The sequence below is a fragment of the Brassica napus genome, chromosome C6 (assembly GCF_020379485.1).
Source record: "Brassica napus cultivar Da-Ae chromosome C6, Da-Ae, whole genome shotgun sequence".
NCBI classification, from domain to species: domain Eukaryota; kingdom Viridiplantae; phylum Streptophyta; class Magnoliopsida; order Brassicales; family Brassicaceae; genus Brassica; species Brassica napus.
This window is the reverse complement of record NC_063449.1, coordinates 46,166,069-46,187,437: the sequence shown is the minus strand read 5'-3', so window position 1 is coordinate 46,187,437 and position 21,369 is coordinate 46,166,069. Positions and strand designations below refer to the sequence as shown.

The 21,369-nt window shown below is 32.8% G+C and overlaps 3 protein-coding genes across 3 annotated transcripts; all 3 read left to right on the top strand.

The window, feature by feature from the left end:
- The first annotated feature begins 918 nt into the window (after positions 1-918).
- Positions 919-5,167, top strand: LOC125589160 (probable inorganic phosphate transporter 1-9). The gene is made up of 2 exons (XM_048761490.1): positions 919-2,860; positions 3,369-5,167. The coding sequence occupies exons 1-2, from the start codon at positions 2,175-2,177 to the stop codon at positions 4,246-4,248; spliced, it is 1,566 nt and encodes a 521-aa protein (XP_048617447.1). The 5' UTR covers positions 919-2,174; the 3' UTR covers positions 4,249-5,167.
- A 179-nt stretch (positions 5,168-5,346) lies between these two features.
- Positions 5,347-13,726, top strand: LOC111206974 (probable inorganic phosphate transporter 1-9). Its single transcript, XM_048761489.1, has 2 exons — positions 5,347-6,352; positions 12,470-13,726. The coding sequence occupies exons 1-2, from the start codon at positions 5,643-5,645 to the stop codon at positions 13,371-13,373; spliced, it is 1,614 nt and encodes a 537-aa protein (XP_048617446.1). The 5' UTR covers positions 5,347-5,642; the 3' UTR covers positions 13,374-13,726.
- Positions 13,727-15,854: 2,128 nt separating this feature from the next.
- LOC111206973 (probable inorganic phosphate transporter 1-9) lies at positions 15,855-19,993 on the top strand. Its single transcript, XM_022704486.2, has 2 exons — positions 15,855-16,595; positions 18,547-19,993. The coding sequence occupies exons 1-2, from the start codon at positions 15,907-15,909 to the stop codon at positions 19,472-19,474; spliced, it is 1,617 nt and encodes a 538-aa protein (XP_022560207.1). The 5' UTR covers positions 15,855-15,906; the 3' UTR covers positions 19,475-19,993.
- The last annotated feature ends 1,376 nt before the right edge of the window (positions 19,994-21,369 follow it).

The window sequence follows — 21,369 nt, the reverse complement described above, 5'->3', positions numbered from 1 at the left end:
ACCTAACCGCAGGTACACTGTGATAAAAATCGTCCCCTCACGACCATTAAACACACCCTTCACAATTCACATAATCAAGACAATGATACAAAACCTCAAGAAAATAGTAATCCTTCATCCAAGCTGGCTACTGACTTCTTGAATATAGTAAAAAGTTACTGAGTATGCATACGTATCACCCGAGATTGTGATTCCAAGTGACTCAGAGCAGCATTAGCCATGGTATTTAGGTTAGGGTGCTTAGAAAAATAAGAATAAAATAGTGGGTAGATCTCATCATTTTTGAAAAATGGAGTGCTTCTGCTGCTTAAATAAGCAGCGATGTTGGAGAGGATTTTCAACTGTTTGCGGGCTCCACTGACACGTGGCGGTTCGCGATTGGTGGGTTTTGAATTTTTTTTTCTTTTTAATCAGGAAAAAGAAAAAAAAAGAAAAAAATAATAATAATAAGCACCCGGAATGGGGTGCTTGGTTAATGCTGCTCTCAGGATGCTTGTACAGAATGCAAGTGCAGCAGCTCTGCCCTCTAGGTCCTTTCTCCACCACGTTTAACCTTCCGGGACAGGTGGATCCTCGCTTGTTTTCTCCAAAGTTTAGACATAATCGTCTACAAATTCTTAACATTACTCAAATTTTCTTCTTTCAAAAGGATACATATAAAGAGACATAGTGAAAATTATAACAAAGGAGAATTATCACTTTAATTTGTGACACATTTAGAGAAAAAAAAATCAAGAGTAACATAACATTTTAAGAAATTTGTACTATTTAAAGGATTCAAGAAGTCAAACATATTTGGGCAATTCTCTCAAGTAGCTATTTTTAAGTTTTTGTCACCAAAATAATCTTCAAAAAAGAAGAAAATGATTAAAATAGTCCCTTTTTATTTTTTATTTTTTTAAATTTGAAACCCCACCATTTAACTTTAAACCCTAAGTCTAGATTAGTAAACCATAGAGTATAAATGTATATTTACCCTTTAATAAAATTTCTTTTGGTCATTTTTCCCTTAAAAACTATTTTTTTGAAAATAAACTAAAAAATGCTATAATAGAAAATTTATCAATATATCGTTTCTTCATTTTTCCAAACTCACTCCTCCATAAACATGGACAAGTTTTTTCTTTATCAGTCTAACGATAAGTAAAAAAAAAATGAAATTCGTTTTGCCAGTTAAAGTTATTTAAAATTTATTTTAGTAATAAGATATGTATTTTCTTTATTAATTTTTAAAAACAAATATATTTCATACATCAGTCACAATAAATACTTGTTTGGAGATAGTCTATATCCGTTCCTTAAATTGTTACATTCATATTTCACCAGTCACAACCTCCTTTTTGTGTTGTGCACGTCGTGAGAACAAGAAAGTGGAAAAGAGTGCCTGTGGAGACTATAATCCGATTTACAGAAACAAAAACAAAAACAAATGGTTGTACCAGTCAACTCTCTCGAGGGAGGTGTTGTGTTCCGTGCAGTCAAAATGTCACACAAAATCTATCGAGGGAGGTGTTGTGTCCCGTGCTGTCAAACACAAGCCTATCCAGTGCCTTCTTTGAATAAAAAACTCGCCTACATTTTTATTTTATATCTTAAATTCTGACTCTTTAATCACAAAATAAAAACAATTAAAAATAATTACAAATTAATAATATGAACGATCTTTTAAATTATTCAATTAATATAAAAATATCTGAATGCAATCTTTAAAATTGTTCAAAATAATATTTACAAGGTTCATAATTATTTAGAAGCAATTTTAGAGATTTATCCTTTTCATATATCTTTATATTTATTTAAATTTTTAATTGATCATTAGGTTTCTACATGGGTAGAATTGAGATTTTTGGAATGCTAAACATTTAAAAATATTACTAAACAAATATTTTTATAATTTGGAAACCTACATATATGTATATAATTTTTTAAAAAGTTTTGAGGATGAAAATGGATGTTTCATTGAATTGTGCACAGATCCGGTCTTAGGTTTATAAAAACTCTATTCATATTTTTCCATTTTCTAGCCAGCTCATTAAGTGTTTTTTTTTTTAAGATGGTTCCAACAATTATAATAGAGACTTCCATTGTTCTCAGCTTGTGTATCTTTCGAACATCTCAAAAAACTAAGAAGAAAGAAAACCCTATAGTTTTTTTAAAAAACAATAAAGTCGACGATGACGGAGGTAAGAGTATTATCGGCGTTAGATGCTACGAGGATACAATTGTATCATTTCAAGGCCATAATCATCGCAGGAATGGGTCTATTCACCGACGCTTACGACCTCTTCTGTATAGCTCCGGTCTTGAGCATGCTCAGTGAAATCTATTACAAGACAGATTCAATCGGTACACCACTTCTCTCCACCTTTTACGTCATAGCTCTCCTCGGCGCCGCCTTAGGCCAGCTCTTCGTCGGCTATTTAGGCGACCGTCTCGGACGCAGAAGAGTCTACGGTATATGTCTCATGATCATGGTCTTAAGCTCCTTTGGCTGCGGGTTCTCCGTCTGTACCACTCGCCGGTCTTGCGTCATGGCGAGTCTTGGATTCTTTAGGTTCGTACTCGGGCTAGGGATCGGTGGAGACTACCCTCTCTCCGCCACGATCATGTCGGAGTTCGCTAATAAAAAGACGCGTGGGTCTTTTATCTCGGCCGTGTTCTCCATGCAGGGGCTAGGCATCTTGATGAGCTCCGCCGTTACGATGGCTGTATGCGCGGCGTTTAAGAACGCCGGAGAGGGTAGTTCAGAGAAAATAAGAGCGGAGGAATCGGATATTGCATGGAGGCTGATTCTGATGATCGGTGCTATTCCCGCCGCTTTAACGTTCTACTGGCGGATGCGCATGCCTGAAACCGCCAGGTTTAATTACGTTCAATCATAGCTTCTCTTTACAAAAATCATTATATTTTAAAATTATTTTCCATATTTTTTTGTTCATATGCAACATATACTCTTAATTAAAGAAATGTGATTAGAATTGATATTCTAACCCAATCTCACACATACTATATAAACTAGGACATAATATATTATATAGATATCTCAATTATTCATTGTTGGTATTGATTATCATTTTATTGAGCTTTGACATAATACTCTCTCTCTCTTTAAGAAAAAAAGTTGAATAAGAACATACTAAATAATTTAATGTTTATCTCGGAATAAATGCTTTATGTTGCTACGTAACTTCTAACAAAAGTTTGACTATATATTTTAACCTTCTCCACTAGCTAAAAAATAAAAATGTTACATTTTATATGGTTTACAAAGAATTACGAGTAATAGATCTTTACAAAATTTTCAAAAAAATTTCTACTAAATAATAAAATCAAAAGGTCAATCACTAAAACTTTAAAGTCGCATGCAGATATACAGCATTAGTTGAGAAGAATGCTTTTCAAGCAGAAAAAGATATGCAAAAAGTCATGTCCATATACAAAGTATCTCAAGTAGCTGAAGATTCATCATCGGAGACACCACACCCACCACCGTCTACTTCTTCTCACTCCTCCTACAAACTCTTCTCTAGACGTTTCTTCATCCTCCACGGCCGTGACCTCTTCGCAGCCTCAGCCAATTGGTTCCTAGTGGACGTGGTTTTCTACACAAGCAACCTCCTCCTCTCTCAAATCGTCAACTTATCCGACAAACCTGCCAATATGACAAATGTCTACGACTCTGCCTTCGAAGCGGCTAAGGTCGCAGCCATCGTAGCCGCGTGCTCCACCATCCCTGGTTACTGGTTCACCGTTTATTTCATCGATAGAATCGGCCGAGTCAAGATTCAGATGATGGGCTTTTTCTTTATGGCCGCTGTCTACTTAGCCGCTGGCATTCCGTACAGTTGGTTTAGGTCTGAGAATAATAAGACTAATGATCAAGGCTTTATGATTCTCTATGGATTCATCTTCTTCTTTAGCAACTTTGGTCCTAATACGACAACGTTTATAATCCCAGCTGAGCTTTTTCCGGCTAGGTTTAGGTCAACTTGCCATGGGATTTCAGGAGCTGCCGGGAAGCTTGGAGCTATTGCTGGGACTGTTGGTTTCTTGTGGGGCACGAAACGCGACGAAGAGCACAAAGACGTTTTCCCTGACGTCAAACGCGTTAGGATCGCGTTCTTTATCCTTGGAGGCGTTTGTATCGCTGGAATGTTGGTGACGTATTTCTTCACGCGTGAAACTATGGGAAGATCGTTAGAAGAGAACGAAGAGGAAGATATTGATGACAAGGATGTTGTCTGCTAATAAGTTATTTCTTCTCTAATTTTCCTTGCTTTTAATGGTTTGATACTCACATTCTCATGTTTACTTATTTTTCACTTTTAAGTTGGGTGCATACCGAAGTGGTATGTAAATGTCAAAGCTTAATCAGCATTTTATTGATCAATTTTCGACTTATCCATTTTTTGAATGAAGGTAAAATTTTATTTATTACAAAAACTTTTGTACAATATGTAACATTGTCTTCAAACACCTTAAACGAATGATAGGAAAACTAATTTTGAGGCTATGTGATATTAAAACATGATTAAATATGAACATCACTTATTTTGGTTTGAATTACTAGTGTTCCTCTTCATCCTCCTAAAACCCTTTTCTCCCCATTTTGGACCCCAAGAGTTATTCACTATGACATAATTCATGTCTTTCTTGATCGGTACCAAACCGAAGCCACACCGTGATCAAACTCGTCCCCTCACGGCCCATTAGACACACCCTTCACATAACCAGGACAATGATACAAAACATCAATAAAATAGTAATCATTTTCAAGTTGGTTACTGATATTTTGAATATTGTAAAAGGTTACTGATTTCTTGAATATTTTGTTTTGTAAAGAGTATGTGTCATCGATCGAGAGCAAGACCCATAGGCACCACTATTCTAAAATACGCGTTATCATATTGGTTGGTGAGACAACATAACAAGACAACATACCAAATTCATTGTGTTCGTTTGATTACACGGTTCTTCTCAACTTTACTATTTTCCCACATTACTTTCTAATTAACTTTGGATTAACTCAGACAAAAAGCCACACATTATGACGAAAAGAAACAGATAACCAAACTTTATTTTAAGCTATAATCCAAACTATATACGTCATGCTCTTCATTTTTCAAACCAATTTTTCATTTAGAAAATGTATAAACATATAGGTTCTAGCTAATAATAAAGGTTATTTGTAAAACATATTTTAAACTTGCTATCTATTAGGATTTGATATTTTCTTATGCTTATAATTTATAAAAGCTTATAACTATAGTTTCTGATTTATTAGAAAATATAATTTGTAGATTTATAATATTTTCATTACGACATATTAGTTCTTAGGAATGAGTAGCATATTATACCCGCGTAAATATAATTTGTGTTGTGCCCATCGTGAGAACAGAAGTTACAAAGGTAGTGGAAGTCAACTAAAGAAAGTGGACTCGATCCAGGGGGAGGTGTTGTGTTCCTCACAGTAAAAACAAAAGCATATTCCATGGTGACTTCTTTGAACAAGAAACTCTTCAGACATTAATAGCTAAGGGACAGAGACTTCCATTGTTCTCAGTTTGTGTATCCACGAACTCCACAAAACCTAATAAGAAAAAACAAAAACAACTTTTATTAAAACAATAAAGTCATTAACGATGCCTGCGCTAAAAGTGTTATCGGCGTTAGATGTGGCGAGGATACAGTGGTACCATTTCAAGGCGATAATCGTCGCCGGAATGGGTCTATTCACCGACGCTTACGATCTATTTTGTATAGCTCCGATCATGAAAATGATCGGCCATATCTATTACCACAAAGACTCCATCGGAACCGCTGTTCTCTCCACTTCTTACGCCATCGCTCTCCTCGGCACCGCCTTAGGTCAGCTCATCTTCGGCTACTTAGGCGACCGTGTCGGCCGCCGACGAGTCTACGGTCTTTGTCTCATGATCATGGTCTTAAGCTCCTTTGGCTGTGGATTCTCCGTCTGCACGACTCGCCGTTCTTGCGTCATAGCAAGTCTTGGCTTCTTTAGATTCGTCCTCGGGCTAGGGATTGGTGGAGACTACCCTCTCTCCGCCACGATCATGTCGGAGTTCGCTAATAAACGGTCGCGTGGGACATTTATCGCCGCCGTGTTCTCCATGCAGGGGCTAGGAATCTTGATGAGCTCTGCCGTTACGATGGCTGTGTGTGAGGCGTTCAAGAACGCCGGAAAAGGGAGTTTGGAGAAAATGAGAGCGGCGGGGGAGGAGACTTTTGCTCCATGGGAATCGGATATTGCTTGGAGGTTGATTCTGATGATTGGTGCTCTTCCCGCCGCGTTAACGTTCTACTGGCGAATGCTTATGCCTGAAACTGCCAGGTTCCGTTCAATAGTCTCTTCTATAGTTTTTTGTTTTTTTTTCCTCAAGATTTTTAATTATTTTCCGGCGTAAAAGCAAAAATACAAATATTCGCGTATTACAAAATAAATTAAATATTCTATTGCTTATACATCATCATCTATATACTTACTTATGTGTGTCTCTCTTTTTCTTTTCTTGGCCGTGATCCTTTTAAAATCTAATTAATTTCCTGTCTTTTTCGCTAATTTTTTATCTATTATTATATCACCGTAATATAGAATATGATAATAGCATATGCACTATCTTGTGTGACTTTACTTCCTACCTAGCCCACATACATAAAGGTTTCTATACGTTATTAAAGTCTAACCAACCATTAGTATAACATAACCGCGAGAGAGATGAACCATATTTAAATAACTCTTTTTAACGGTAACAATTGTCACTGGCTGTGAATTACTTCGGTTACAAACTAGATCGTTCGATTCTTAGTCGAGCAATATTCTTTATCATATAGTTATGCAAATGGATATACTGCCTTGTCTTTGTTTGTGATTATCCCTTGGATAATTTCAGATTTTTAATGACACCAAAATGTTTTTTTTTTTTGAACAAACAAACAATGCATTAACTAGAAGGGTTCTATCCACTGTGAAAGGGGTTTTTTACAAACTGAGCGAGAACTGATTTTGCCACAGAATCAGCTTCCAAATTAAAGTTGCGAGAAATGAAAGCAAAAGAAATGACATCAAAATAAAACATAAAGTGATAGATATCAAACATGATACCGAACATGACACCAAAATGTATAGAATTATAAATTAAATCGTAAAAAAGTTTAGTCGTGTGTTATGCAAAAGTTCTACCCACGTTTCCGTACCATATATATAATGTTGGAGAACCTGAAACTTGTGTGAGAGAAGAGTTCATGAAATTTAACCTAAATTTGATCTGATTTTGTTCCGATGATAAACATAAAATAATATTAATATGTGATTATGTAAAGAGTGGGAACTTCGTGGTTTGTTACTAAGAACTAAAAGTTGACTTGTAGGGAGATATACCCAACACAGTGGTATATACCTTTTAAGCGACCTCTCATGATAACGTATCCACATAGTATTCTCATTTTAATATGTATAATATATGGTTCTAGTATGCATTGAATGTATTGATTATTCGCCCCAGGTGTAAGCTCCAGCTAAGAAATAGAGTTCTATTTTATTATAACTAGTTTAATATCTCCCACTAATATATGTCCTCTCTTCCTATCGAGTTCTTCCACTTCGATTATATTCGCTTCATAAATAAAGTCGAAGAAATTTATCGTTTACCCTCCGTGGAGTATAAAGTATGACTAATCATTTCATTTGGTTTATGTAGCTGCGATATCTATCACAATAATAAACCTAATCTGTTTTGACTGACTAAAGTATAGTTAAGTAACTACAGTAAATCTTGATAACGATAGAGCAGAATTCATCCAATAATGTTAATTAACCAACCTGTTAGCAATTTGTTAGTTTTTCTTAAACACTTGTCCAATTACTATACTTATAAGTATGATATTCTTTATTGGAAAAATTCCTTAAAAATACACGAACTAATTTTTATTTGCTAATAAAATACATGAACTATTTTGGATCTCCGTTTAATACACGAACTAATTTTCGTTGCCTATTAAATACACAAACTTTAAAAATTTGCAGATTTTACGCATCGTTTTAGACGGCGTGAGTGTTTAATTAACACATGTTTAAATTTTGAAAATAAAATTTCTTAAAAATACACAAACTATTGTTTCATTTGCTAATAAAATACACGAACTATTTTGGATCCCCGTTTAATACACAAACTAATTTTTGTTTTTCATTAAATACACAATTTTTTTAAATTTGCAGATTTTACATATCGACTTAGACAATGTCAACTATGTTTAACAGAAGAAAACATTAGTTTTAATTGAACAAGTGGTTTAACTGTGAAAAAACGATCACCCTCAGCGAATTGAAATTAATTTGAGTTAGTTTCAATTTGAGTTTGGCACCCTAATCTGTTCTAACCTCTTTTATTCTCCAAACTATGTTTCTTTTCTTCTTCTTTACTTTGGTTTCCCTTTATATCAATTCGAAGTGAAGTCGATTTCCATGTCGTGAAAAAGGATGAAGAAAACTACGTAATTTTAAACGAGTTTCTGATTTTGGAATTAGTTTAGTGTTATGCATTTCTAATTCTTGTTCTCCGCTTTGATAGTAGTGATAATGATTCAAGGTTAATTTATACTATGATAAATAAGTTTATTTTTATGAATTAGGTTATACATATATTATTTCTACTATGATCAAAAATTTGAAATTTCATCAAAAAAAAAATTTTACACTATGGAATCGTAATTGAGAAGAAAGCTAACAATATAATCTATCGGAGGATTTTTAAGGAATTTTCTCATAGTTTAACCATATGCTCAATTAAACACTAACATTGTCTTCACTTCTGTTAAACATAGTTGACATCGTCTAAATTGATATGTAAAATCTGAAAATTTCAAAAGTTTGTGTATTTAATAGAAAACAAAAATTAGTTTGTGTATTAAACGGGGATCCAAAATAGTTCGTGTATTTTATTAGCAAATAAAATATAGTTTGTGTATTTTTAAAGAATTTTCTTTTCACAATTTAAACATATGTTAATTAAACACTAACGTCGTCGTCACTTCCTTTAAATATAGTTAACGCCGTCTAAAATGATGTGTAAAATCTGCGAATTTCAAAAGTTTGTGCATTTAATAAGTAACAAAAATTAGTTCGTGAATTAAACGGGGATCCAAAATAGTTCGTGTATTTTATTAGCAAAATAGATTTTGATCCTCGCTTTCAAAGCACAGGATTATCTATTTCTTAAATATATTATTTTATAACATATTATATTTATAACATTTATATTTTTATAATTGTTTTTTTGTTATATGTGTAGTAGTTGTTTTATATATTTAGGATGATATGTATTGAGATATAAATATAATAATATATATAATGACTCGCATTTTAAAAGCACGGGATTCGTTTATTTTGAAAATTAAATATTTGTTAATTGTAACCTTATGTGTTATTTGATAACTAATTCTTTAATAGTGTTGATGTTTTATAGTCATACAAAGTAATTCCGAAAAGTTGGTTTTTAAAAAGAGTTCCTTGTATTAATATTTTTAGTTTACTGTAAACTATTAAATTCCAAATATCCTTTTTGTAGCATATTTTAAAAGGTGATTAAAAGAAATACAAACAAAAATTTGAATCCATTTTTATGTTTTACTGTTTTAAAATGAGTTTTCTAAATTTTTTGTCAATAAAAATCAAGTATTTAAATGAGCTTCGGTCTATAAATTCGTGAAATCCACCCACAAGTAATCCAGTTTGTTTGACGGTCTTACCAAAAAAAAGAAACGGAAAGTAATAATAAAAAATTATATTCAGATTTTTGGTATGGCTAAAGTGTTAATACAATGTAAATAGCATATATGTCATAAATCGATTTTAGTATTGATCTTTAAAGTATACGTAAAAATGATTATAATATGATTGGGTTTCTAATAAAATCGAAATGAGCTTGAAAATTTCACATTTTTTACTACCGATATGGGCTTGTAAATTCGTTTTTAAATACTTGTTTCTGACTGGCGCAATTAATATGGCCGAAAACCATTTAAAATTTCAAAAAGGTAATAGCAATTTTATAATTAATTAGAAAAATCAAAGGCATAATCCTAAAAAATATTCTGCTTTAATAGTATAAATAAAAAATAGTATGTGTATTTTTAAGTAATTTTCCTGTCTTTATTTTAAACATATATGAGAAATCAATAATAAACCTAATCTGTTTCATTCTCAAAAAAATATATATTAATCATTAAATACAAAACAATATTATTATTTTTTGCTGTGGGATTTAAATGTTATCCTAATAATGATTTCATCAAACCATAGATTATACAAATTCTTAGCTTCCTAACCTTCTATGAAACTTGAAATTCATCTTATATTTGTCGTATACTCGTATTCATCAATAAAGATTTTCACCTAACTTACAAAAACTGTTGGAAAGATTTTCGACGCAATTAGTCAAAAAAAAAAAAAGATTTTCGACGCAAGTACCGGCACCACTATTATTGGCTTTTTCAAGCTTATGTACTTCTTCATTACTATAATATTACCTCTTTAATTGTAAACCATAAAGTTTATATAGATTTGTTTTTTGATCCTTCTTAAACTATTTTCTTACTTAGAGTTAGAGACTAATAGTATTATATTAGAAAATATTTATCTATGTTAAATTTCGAAAAAAATACCTTCCAATAAGATTATATTTTGAAATCTACATCAGTTTTTAGATTTTTAGAAAAATACACTTATCTATGATTAAATGACTTAATTATCCAATTTAAATGTTTATAACTATCTTAATATCTACATTGATAATTTCAATGAAAAAAAAACATAAATAGTTTTTAACATATGCAATTGAGACGTCCTCACCACTCATTTTCTTGTTATCCAATTTTAATCAAAGCATAGAGCTTGTTTAAACACTTTTTGAAACACGACTCAAATTATAAACCGTATCTTCTCCATTTTGCATCGTTAAATGTCTGGTATAATTTTCTTTGATTTCAAACTATTAAATCTCCTTTTTCCTTTATTTTTCTATTACTTTCTTCTTGAACTGCGCATATATTTCATAAGTGATGAAATAACTTAAACAAACAGATATAAATGAAAAGAATCAAATGTCTGCTTTACATTGCTTCAAAATCTAAAGTTTTAACTAAATAAATAACAACCACCACTGTAAAGATGGACGAATAGAAAAGTAAACACAATAATATTTCAATTGTACAGAATTCTTCAAAATTAAATGAAGTTCTTGAATCCCAAATCTGGATATGGCAAATACAGACAAAAAACAGTAATGATCATGGTATAAAATCTATCAAAATATAAGGGCAAATCTCCAAAATAGCACCTTTCTAAGTTTATATCACAAAATAGCACTCAAAAACTAAAATGACCAAAATAGCATTATATCTTTTGAAAATTTTAATTTTTTTATTTTTCAAAATTTGAAATCTTATCCCCAAAACCTCATTTTTCAACTCTAAACCCTAAACCCTAAACTCTAAACCCTAAACCCTAAATTCTAAACCCTAAACCATAAACTCTAAACTCTAAACCCTAAACTCTAAACCCTAAACTCTAAACTCTAAACCCTAAACCCTAAACTCTAAACTCTAAACCCTAAACTCTAAACCCTAAACCCTAAACCCTAAATTCTAAACCCCACCCTTTAACTCTAAACCCTAAATTTGTGACTTTTGATAAAACATTAAGTGCTATTTTTGTGACTTTTGACCTTGAGTGCTAGTTTGGGAACAAAAACTTGATTTAGTGTTATTTTTGTCTTTTTCTCAAAATATAATCTATAACGTATATCAAATTAAAGTATAAATATTGATCTAATATAAAATGCTAACAGAATCGTATGATTGAGGAATATATACCAATCTCAAACGTAGTAGTTTCAATTTTCAATTACTTTATTTTTTTTTAGTTTTAACTAAAACTAGGATAAAAATATCTTTTCACGTGTAGGAAAGTGTAGTTTTCAAAAAATTAAAAAATAAATGTATTTTTCAAATTCTAAATCATAAATGGTATATTTTTCAAATTATCCCTTGATATTATGTTGAAATATATATTATGAAAGCTAATATACTACTCCATTCGTTTTATTTTAAGTGTCATTTTACATTTATGTTTACAAATTACGAAAATATTTAATTTTTTCTATTTTCAAAATAAAAATAGTATTACATGTACATCTGACTATATTTTAACTAATAATAAAATAGGAGTATAAGTTTTTCTCGAAAAATGTTGAATGTTATATAACTTAGTTTAAAAATGCTGCCACATAACTTTACAAAGTTTTAATACATGTTCTACTAACTAAAATTACACTTAGAGGATTTTACAGGGAATTACGAGTAACAAATCTTTACTAAACTTTCCTTTTAAAAATACTTTTCTCCTAAATAATAAAATCAGTAGTTCAGTTACTAAAATTTAAAGATGCTGCAGATACACAGCATTAGTTGAGAACAATGCAACTCAAGCAGCAAGAGACATGCAAAAAGTCATGTCCGAATCCATATTATCTCAAATAGCCGAAGATTCATCGTCGGAGCCACCACAACCACCCTCTTCTTCCTCATACAAACTCTTCTCTCGCCGTTTCTTCAGCCTCCATGGCCGTGACCTCTTCGCTGCCTCAGCCAATTGGTTCCTAGTCGACGTCGTCTTCTACACAAGCAACCTCCTCCTCTCTCAAATCTTCACCTTCTCCAACAAACCTCCCAATTCCACAAACGTCTACGACTCAGCCTTCGAAGTGGCTAAGGTCGCTGCCATCGTAGCCGCGTGCTCAACCATCCCCGGTTACTGGTTCACGGTTTACTTCATTGATAGAGTTGGTCGAGTCAAGATTCAGATAATGGGGTTTTTTCTCATGGCCGTTGTTTACTTAGCCGCTGGCATCCCCTACAGTTGGTACTGGTCTAAGCATGAGAAGACTAATAAAGGCTTCATGGTTCTCTACGGACTGATCTTCTTCTTTAGCAACTTTGGTCCAAATACGACAACGTTTATAATCCCAGCTGAGCTTTTTCCGACAAGGTTTAGGTCTACGTGTCATGGTATTTCCGGAGCTGCCGGGAAGCTTGGGGCGATTGTTGGGACTGTTGGTTTCTTGTGGGCCACGAAACACGAGGACGAGGACAAAGAAGATATTTTCCCAGACGTGAAACGGGTGAGGATCGCGTTTTTGATCCTTGGCGGCGTTTGTATCGCTGGAGTGTTGGTGACGTACTTCTTCACGCGTGAAACTATGGGAAGATCGCTAGAAGAGAACGAAGAGGACGAGATTGGTACCACGGTAGCACCAGGAGGGTCATCATCTGCTAATGAGTTGCTTCCAAGACAATAGTGATTTTGACATCACAACATATATAATCAATCTTCTTTTGATATTTCCTCTCTAATTTTCCTTGGTTTTTGATGTTCGATACTCACATATGCTTGTTTCCTCGAATGTTTTCTTCTTTTTCACATTTTAATTTGGTGCATATTGAAGGGGTATGTAAAGACTTTTTCTTGGATTCACCCCCTAGGGTGAACCTTTAGGTTCACCAACCAATAGAAAGTTGTCATTTTAGATCTAGTATCTTTTAATTAAGGAAAGAAAATAACTTGCCAAATTATATTATGCTATTAAAATAAAAAATAAAAAAATTAAATAAATAAAAATAACAATAGTTCTAAAAAATATTATTTAAAAAAAATATTTATTTTTAAGATTTAGAGTTTAGTGTTTAAGATTTATAATTTAGAATTTATCCAAATGTTTAGTGTTTTTCCAAGAGTTTAGGGTTTACCTAAGGGTTTAGGGTTTACCCAAGGGTTTAGGGTTTACCCAAGGGTTTAAGGTTTTCCCAAGGGTTTAGGGTTTAGGATTAGAGTTTAGGGTTTAGTGTTTTGTTGACAACATGTTTAGTGTTTTTCCAAGGGTTTAGGGGTTTACCCAAGGATTTAGGGTTTAGGATTTGAGTTTAGGGTTTAGTATTAGAGTTTAGGGTTTAGTGTTTTGTTGACAACATTTTTTTTTTTGAATTCGTTTTTTATATATTATTTTTATTTATTTTTAAATTTTATTTTGAAAAAATAATATAATTTGCCAAGTTATTTGGTTTCCATAATTAAAAGATACTAGATTTAAAATGATAATTTTCTATTGGTTGGTGAACCTTTAGGTTCACCCTAGGGGGTGAACCCAAGAATAACTCGTATGTAAATGTCAAACCTTGATCATAATTTTCTTGCGTTTTTTACCAACCCAGTTTAGAAACAAAAGAAAGTTAAAGTTGAGGATATGTGATATTAAAACATGATTATATGAATATCACTGCCAGTAGCTTTTCGTTTTTATATTAGTTTCATGGATGTGTTAGCCTCTGAAATTTTCCGCGAACCATGATTGTCGAAAGTTTTAGTCGGGATATAAGATGTTTTCTTGTAGTCGATAGACGATGCAAAACGGGGAACAAAAACACTTGTCATATGTTACATAACACAGGATCAAAACACAAAGAAATAGTATACAACAAAGGTGGAAACACTCTATCTCTCTACATAAATACTTCTAGGCCTCTCTCTAGACAGGAGTGGATCTGAAAAGGTTTTAAACGGGAGGTACAATATTAAAAGAACAAAAGAAATTTGACAGGGGCATTTATTATTTGTTTCTTCACTAAATTGATAGTATATACTTTACTAAATTAATTAATTTAACTAACTAAAGAAAAAAAAAAATTAGTAGGAGACAAGTAATCCCGTACTGCCGTACATGCGTCACATTCGAGTTGCATATATATATATATATATATATATATATCAATCAATAATTAAAAATACGAGTCATATGATTAAATAATCATCTATAAATTCTAACATTATTCAAACTCATCAAAAAAAATCCCTTTTTCAAAAAGTATCAAAATTGAAGAGCCCTAGTCGAAATAATAACAAAAGAGAATTATATAGTATTTGTGATAATGTAAAGAAAATAAAATTAAAGAGTAATATAATATTTTTTTACTATTTAGAATAACTTTATTTTAAAAAGTCCACTATGTTTTTTTCTTCATTTTTTCCAAATCCATTCTTCCAAAATAGACAATGTTTTAATATTCATTTCTTATTTTTAAAAATTCCATTTTCTTTATAAAGTTACATAAAACAAGTTTTATCAGAGGTAGCTGGTTCGAAAAGAATTTGTAGCCATTGTGTCGTCTTTGGTTTAAGTGATCACTAGAACAAAACTAACATCATATTCCTTCCGTTTCACTTTATTGGTTGTTTTAGATCTATACATACATATTAAGAAAACATTTAATTTTGCATATCTCTCAGATAAAAACATTATTACATATACATCTAACCATATTTCAACCAATAGAAAAATAAAATGGATAATATTGTTATTAAATTTTATATTGAAAACATAAGAAGACACTTAAAATGAAATAAAATTTTAACTTTAAAACGATAAATAATATGAAACGGATGGAGTATATTATAATTTTGGGCCTGGAATATTAAGAGTTTTAACCTCGAATTTTCTAGTATTCAAAAAAAAAAAACAAACTTCAAACAAAGGAACATCTGTGTTGTGCACGTTGTGAGAACCGAAAGTGTTTTACCTTTTAAGATTTTATAAGTGACAACTTGCCGATATTCTAAGAACAAAACGTTGTGGAAGTTAACTAAAGGAAGTTGACTCTATCGAGGGAGGTGTTGTGTTTCATGTGGTCAAAAGCATATTCGATGACATCTTTCGAGAAGAAACTCTCCCGACGTTATAATAAAGAGGTAGAGACTTCCACTGTTTTCAGTTTGTGTAATCCTCGGACACGTCAAAAACTAAGAAGACAAAAAAAAACTTTTTTGAAATTCAAAACAAGATGCCTCAGCCGCCAAGAGTGTTATCGGCGTTAGATGTGGCCAGGATACAGTTGTACCATTTCAAGGCCATAATCATCGCCGGAATGAGTCTCTTCACCGACGCTTATGATCTCTTCTGTATAGCTCCGGTCTTGAAAATGCTCGGCGAAATCTATTACCACGAAGATTCAATCGGAACCCCTATTCTCTCCATTTTTTACGCCATCGCTCTCCTCGGCGCCGCCTTAGGTCAGCTCATCGTCGGCTATTTAGGCGACCGACTCGGACGCCGACGTGTCTACGGTCTTTGTCTCATGATCATGGTCTTAAGCTCCTTTGGCTGCGGCTTCTCCGTCTGCACGAGTCGTCGATCTTGCGTCATGGCGAGTCTTGGCTTCTTTAGGTTCTTACTCGGGCTAGGGATCGGTGGAGATTACCCTCTCTCCGCCACCATCATGTCGGAGTTCGCTAATAAAAAAACGCGTGGGACTTTTATCTCCGCCGTGTTCTCCATGCAGGGATTAGGAATCTTGATGAGCTCCACGGTTACGATGGCTGTATGCTCGGCGTTCAAGACCGCCGGAGAAGGGAGTCCGGAGAAAACGAGAGCAGCGGAATCGGATATTGCGTGGAGGTTGATTCTGATGATCGGTTCTATTCCCGCCGCCTTAACGTTTTACTGGCGAATGCGTATGCCTGAAACCGCCAGGTTCCATTCAATAATCTATTCTTTTGGTTTTTTGTTTCTTGTTTTTAGAAAATTATTTTCCGGCGTAAAAGCAAAAGAAAGAAAAAAACAGATATTCGCGTATGAATTTTAAACCAAATTCGGTGTGATTATTTTCCGATAATAAGCATAAAATAATATTAAGGTGTGATAGTGTAAATATATTAAGTTATTTTCTTGTCAAAATTTTAAATTTTAGTTTTCCATGAAAACTTAAAATTTTGTTTCCCGCCAGAAACATAAACACTACTTTTCATAAAAAGTATAAAACCATGGTTAGTATAATCAAATGGTAAGGTTTGCATATAGTATTCTCATTTCGATATGTATAATAAATTAATATATGTAATATATATTAATATCTTTGTCAAATGTAGAATATATATATATATATATATATATATAATGTTGATTATTCCTCCAAGTTATATACTCCAGGTAAGAAAGGTCTGATTGGTAATGACTTTAACTTTAAAATTTTTGCCGTAGAAAAAATCTGTAGACTTTTTGCTGTGGCTTTAGATTTTATTGTTGTAGAATTTTATGGAAAGCACTAAAAAATTGCTTTGGATATTTGGCTCTGCAGAGCACTTGTACAACTATAGGTTACTTCAAGAGTTGTGGTTTCAAAAAAAAGTTTAAAGCTTGATTGCTCTGAATTTGGTGCTTTAGAAATAAATAGGACCGTGGACAGCACCTACAACAACTACCAATCACTCTAATAGTTATTAGTTTTGTTTTATTATATCTATATTTAGTCTCTCCAAATAAAATATTGCTCTCTTCCTACCAAGTTCTTCCACTTTCGTTGTATTTGCTTCATTGATCGTTGCCTTCCCTGAGTTATGTCGTTGACTAATTATTTAATTTATAACTAGGTGTTTTCCTGCACCATGTAGTAAATTTTTTTTTTAAATTTAACTTATATTTAAAAATACATTTTATTAAATATTATAGATTTTACTATTTCCTTACTAATATTTAATATAGATTTGATATATATTAAATCAATTTGTATAAAACTAATAAAATGATATAAAATTGTATAATTATCAAAAATGTAACCTAAACAATATTTATAAAATTTGTAGATATATAAGAAACTAATGATTTTACGATTAGATATTTTATTTTTTAAAAAATTGTAAATTTTTTTGAAAGCTTTAGTAATACAAATTGTATAATTATACAAAAATAATAATATTTTGAAATTTGAAATGTTGTATATGAATATATTTGTTTTATAGATGATGTATGAGCTATTACCATATTAAAAAAAAGTTTACCAAAAAGAAATATTAATATTAAATGTAATATATAAATTATTATCATATTCTAATAAGTTTTCCAAAAATATAAATTAACATTAAATGAAATTATCCATGTCATATTTTTCTGGAAGTCATGTCATCAATTTCAGTAGTCATGTCATATTTGTTTTGTGAAATTGATTGTAGAAATGACATGTGGCAAAATCACTTCGCAAATATAGTCTAGGGGATTTTATATAGCTGCTATGTCTATTATTATTAATAATTTTGTTCCACTTTAATGAGCTCTTACATCATACCCTCTATCTTATTTTTGATAAAAGTTTGACTATACATTTTAACTGGGTTCTTAGTTTCGGATAAGAGATGGTTCTTACATTTTTTTAGTTTTTAACTAAGAAAAACTAAGAACCGTCTCTTAAATAAAAGATATAAGAGCCGTCTCTTAGCCGAAAATTGTAAAAAAAAACAAAAACAAAAACAAAAAAATATCAAATCATGAGTTAAAAACTCTGACTAAGATACCAGGGTTAATCATGCCCTAAGGGTTAATCACGAGATACAAGTAATAGATCTTTACTATATTTTATTTTCTTTTAAAATTTCTCTACTAAATAATCAAATCAACTGGTCCATCACTAAAGTTTTAAAGATGCATGCAGATATACAGCATTAGTTGAGAACGATGCTATCAAAGCAGAAAAAGACATGCAAAAAGTCATGTCCATATCCAAACCATCTCAAATAGAAGAAGATTTACCACATCCACCACCACCGCCTTCTTCTTCTTCCTCCTCCTCGTACAAACTCTTCTCTCGCCGTTTCTTCAGCCTGCACGGCCGTGACCTCTTCGCTGCCTCAGCCAACTGGTTCCTAGTGGACGTGGTCTTCTACACAAGCAACCTCCTCCTCTCCCAAGTCCTCAATTTATCCAACAAACCTACCAGTTCCACAAATGTCTACGACACTGCCTTTGAAGTGGCTAAGGTCGCAGCCATCGTCGCCGTGTGCTCCACCATCCCTGGTTACTGGTTCACCGTTTATTTCATCGATAAAGTCGGTCGTGTCAAGATTCAGATAATGGGTTTTTTCTGTATGGCCGTTGTTTACTTAGTCGCTGGCATTCCGTACAGTTGGTATCAGTCTGATCGTAATAAGCCTAGTAATAAAGGCTTTGTTATTATGTACGGACTGATATTCTTCTTTAGCAACTTTGGTCCTAATACGACAACGTTTATAATCCCAGCTGAGCTTTTCCCGGCGAGGTTTAGGTCAACGTGCCATGGGATTTCAGGAGCTGCCGGTAAGCTTGGAGCTATTGTTGGTACTGTTGGTTTCTTGTGGGGCACGAAACGCGACGAAGAGCAGAAAGATGCTTTCCCAGACGTGAGACGCGTGAGGGTCGCGTTTTTGATACTTGGCGGCGTTTGTATCGCTGGAGTGTTGGTGACGTACTTCTGCACGCGTGAAACTATGGGAAGATCGTTAGAAGAGAACGAAGAGGACGACGATATTTGTACCTCGTCAGCACCGGGATCACCGTCTGCTAGTGAGTTGCCGAGAATTACAACGCAAGCAATCGACTTTTGATATTTTCTCTCTTATTTTCCTTGGTTTATAAAAGCATGATTATTAGGAGTTCTTATGGTGGGGTTCTTAACGGAATATAAAAACCCGTCTCTTATCTTTTAACTAAAAAAGATAAAAACCGGCTCTTAAATAATCATGCTCTAATGGTTCGATACATTCACATTCTTATGTTTAATCTTTTATTCTTCTTTTCCCACTTGTTAATTCCGTGCAAGTGGTATGTAAAAACGTAAAAGCTTGATCGTCCTTTTACTCAATTTTCGACTTACCTAATTTAGAAACAAAAGGTTAAAATTGAGGATATGTGATATTATGAAAACATATTAAATATGAATGTCTTTTTAGGTTTGGTTGAGAGAGAAGCCATCTTGTTGATTACATCTAAACCTTCTAACTTACCAGTGTTCTCATTGTCCAATGAAACTTTTTTCTCTTCATTCTGGTCCCCCACGAATTTTTCACTCTGAAGTAATCAATTCCCTTGCTTGATCCGTACGCAACCGCGGCTACACCGTGATCAGGCTCGTCCCCGCAGCGCCCATTAAACATGCCCTTCACATAACCAAAGAATGAGAGCCCCATACCGGTGGCCAAAGACGTCACTCCTTCGTGGGAAATGAATTTTTTTTTTTTTTTTTTTTTTTTTCGGAAATGAATTGAGTTCGTTGAACTACTATTGATGTAAATTTATTGGAAACTGATTCTGATAGCCGCAAAAACTGATGTGTTTATGATAAAGTTTTAATAAGGGTATGTTTCATCGATTGGGAAACAAGACCCATAGTAAAGCCCATTTGGACCCATGTATAAAATATTTGTTCGGTACGTGGTGCAAAACGGGGGGAACAAGAGACTAAAACAGTCGTCATATGTTAACTGAAAAGCATCAAAACACAAGAGAAAATACAACAAACGTGGAAACACTCTTGATCTCTCTTCCCCTACCCTACGCCAGCTACTTCACGTGCGCACTGTGCCTCTCTGCACATAACCACATTCGAGTTTTCTTACTTGTATTGGCTAACTTATAGAATCATCATCTAATACCATTTCCATTGATCATATAATTAAAATCCTCCACTTTCTGCATGTATATGATCATTGATATATTAGGTTTAAACATCATCCTTAAAAAATGGACATCATGTCTTTGTTAAAAAAAATCTTCTTATTTTTTTCTTTTGCTAATTTGTTCCATTTCTTAATAAAAAAAGTCTCGTCGTGTCTTCCTTAAATAGCTGATCGGTTGGATTTTTGTCACCTATGGATCTTATTTCATGGTCTGTTATACAATACAGTACATAGTGATATTAATCAGAGATAAAACTTAATTACTTCCTCTGTTTTTTAATATAAATCGTTTTAAATTGTGCACATAGATTAAGAAATCATTAAATTTTTATATTTTCTAAACAAAAACATTAATTATTTATCTAACCATAAATCACCTAATAATAAAATATAATATATATTATCATTGGTCTTGTAACAGTGTTAATAAATTTTATATAAAAAATCAAAAATGTCATATAATTTAGAACATAAAATTTTTTCTAAAATGATTTATATAAAAAACGGAGGGAATATAAAATTATATATATGCATGCACGGTTTGATTGGTCCCCCTGTGTCTACACCTTCTCACTCATATTTATGAAGGCTTCGTCTGTCTATTATCCTCAAGACCTTTCACATTTACTACCCATCTAGTGTACGGACGTCTATCAGTGTCCTATTAGCATTTACAACCCAATCTTGGCATCAAATTATCATTAAACTGGACCAAAATTATACATTAACCCAAAAAAGTACTCCATATGCATATGAAAATATATCTCTCTTGTAGGGCCATTATAATCAAGACTCTCAGAATCACACTACTCGCGTGATGATAT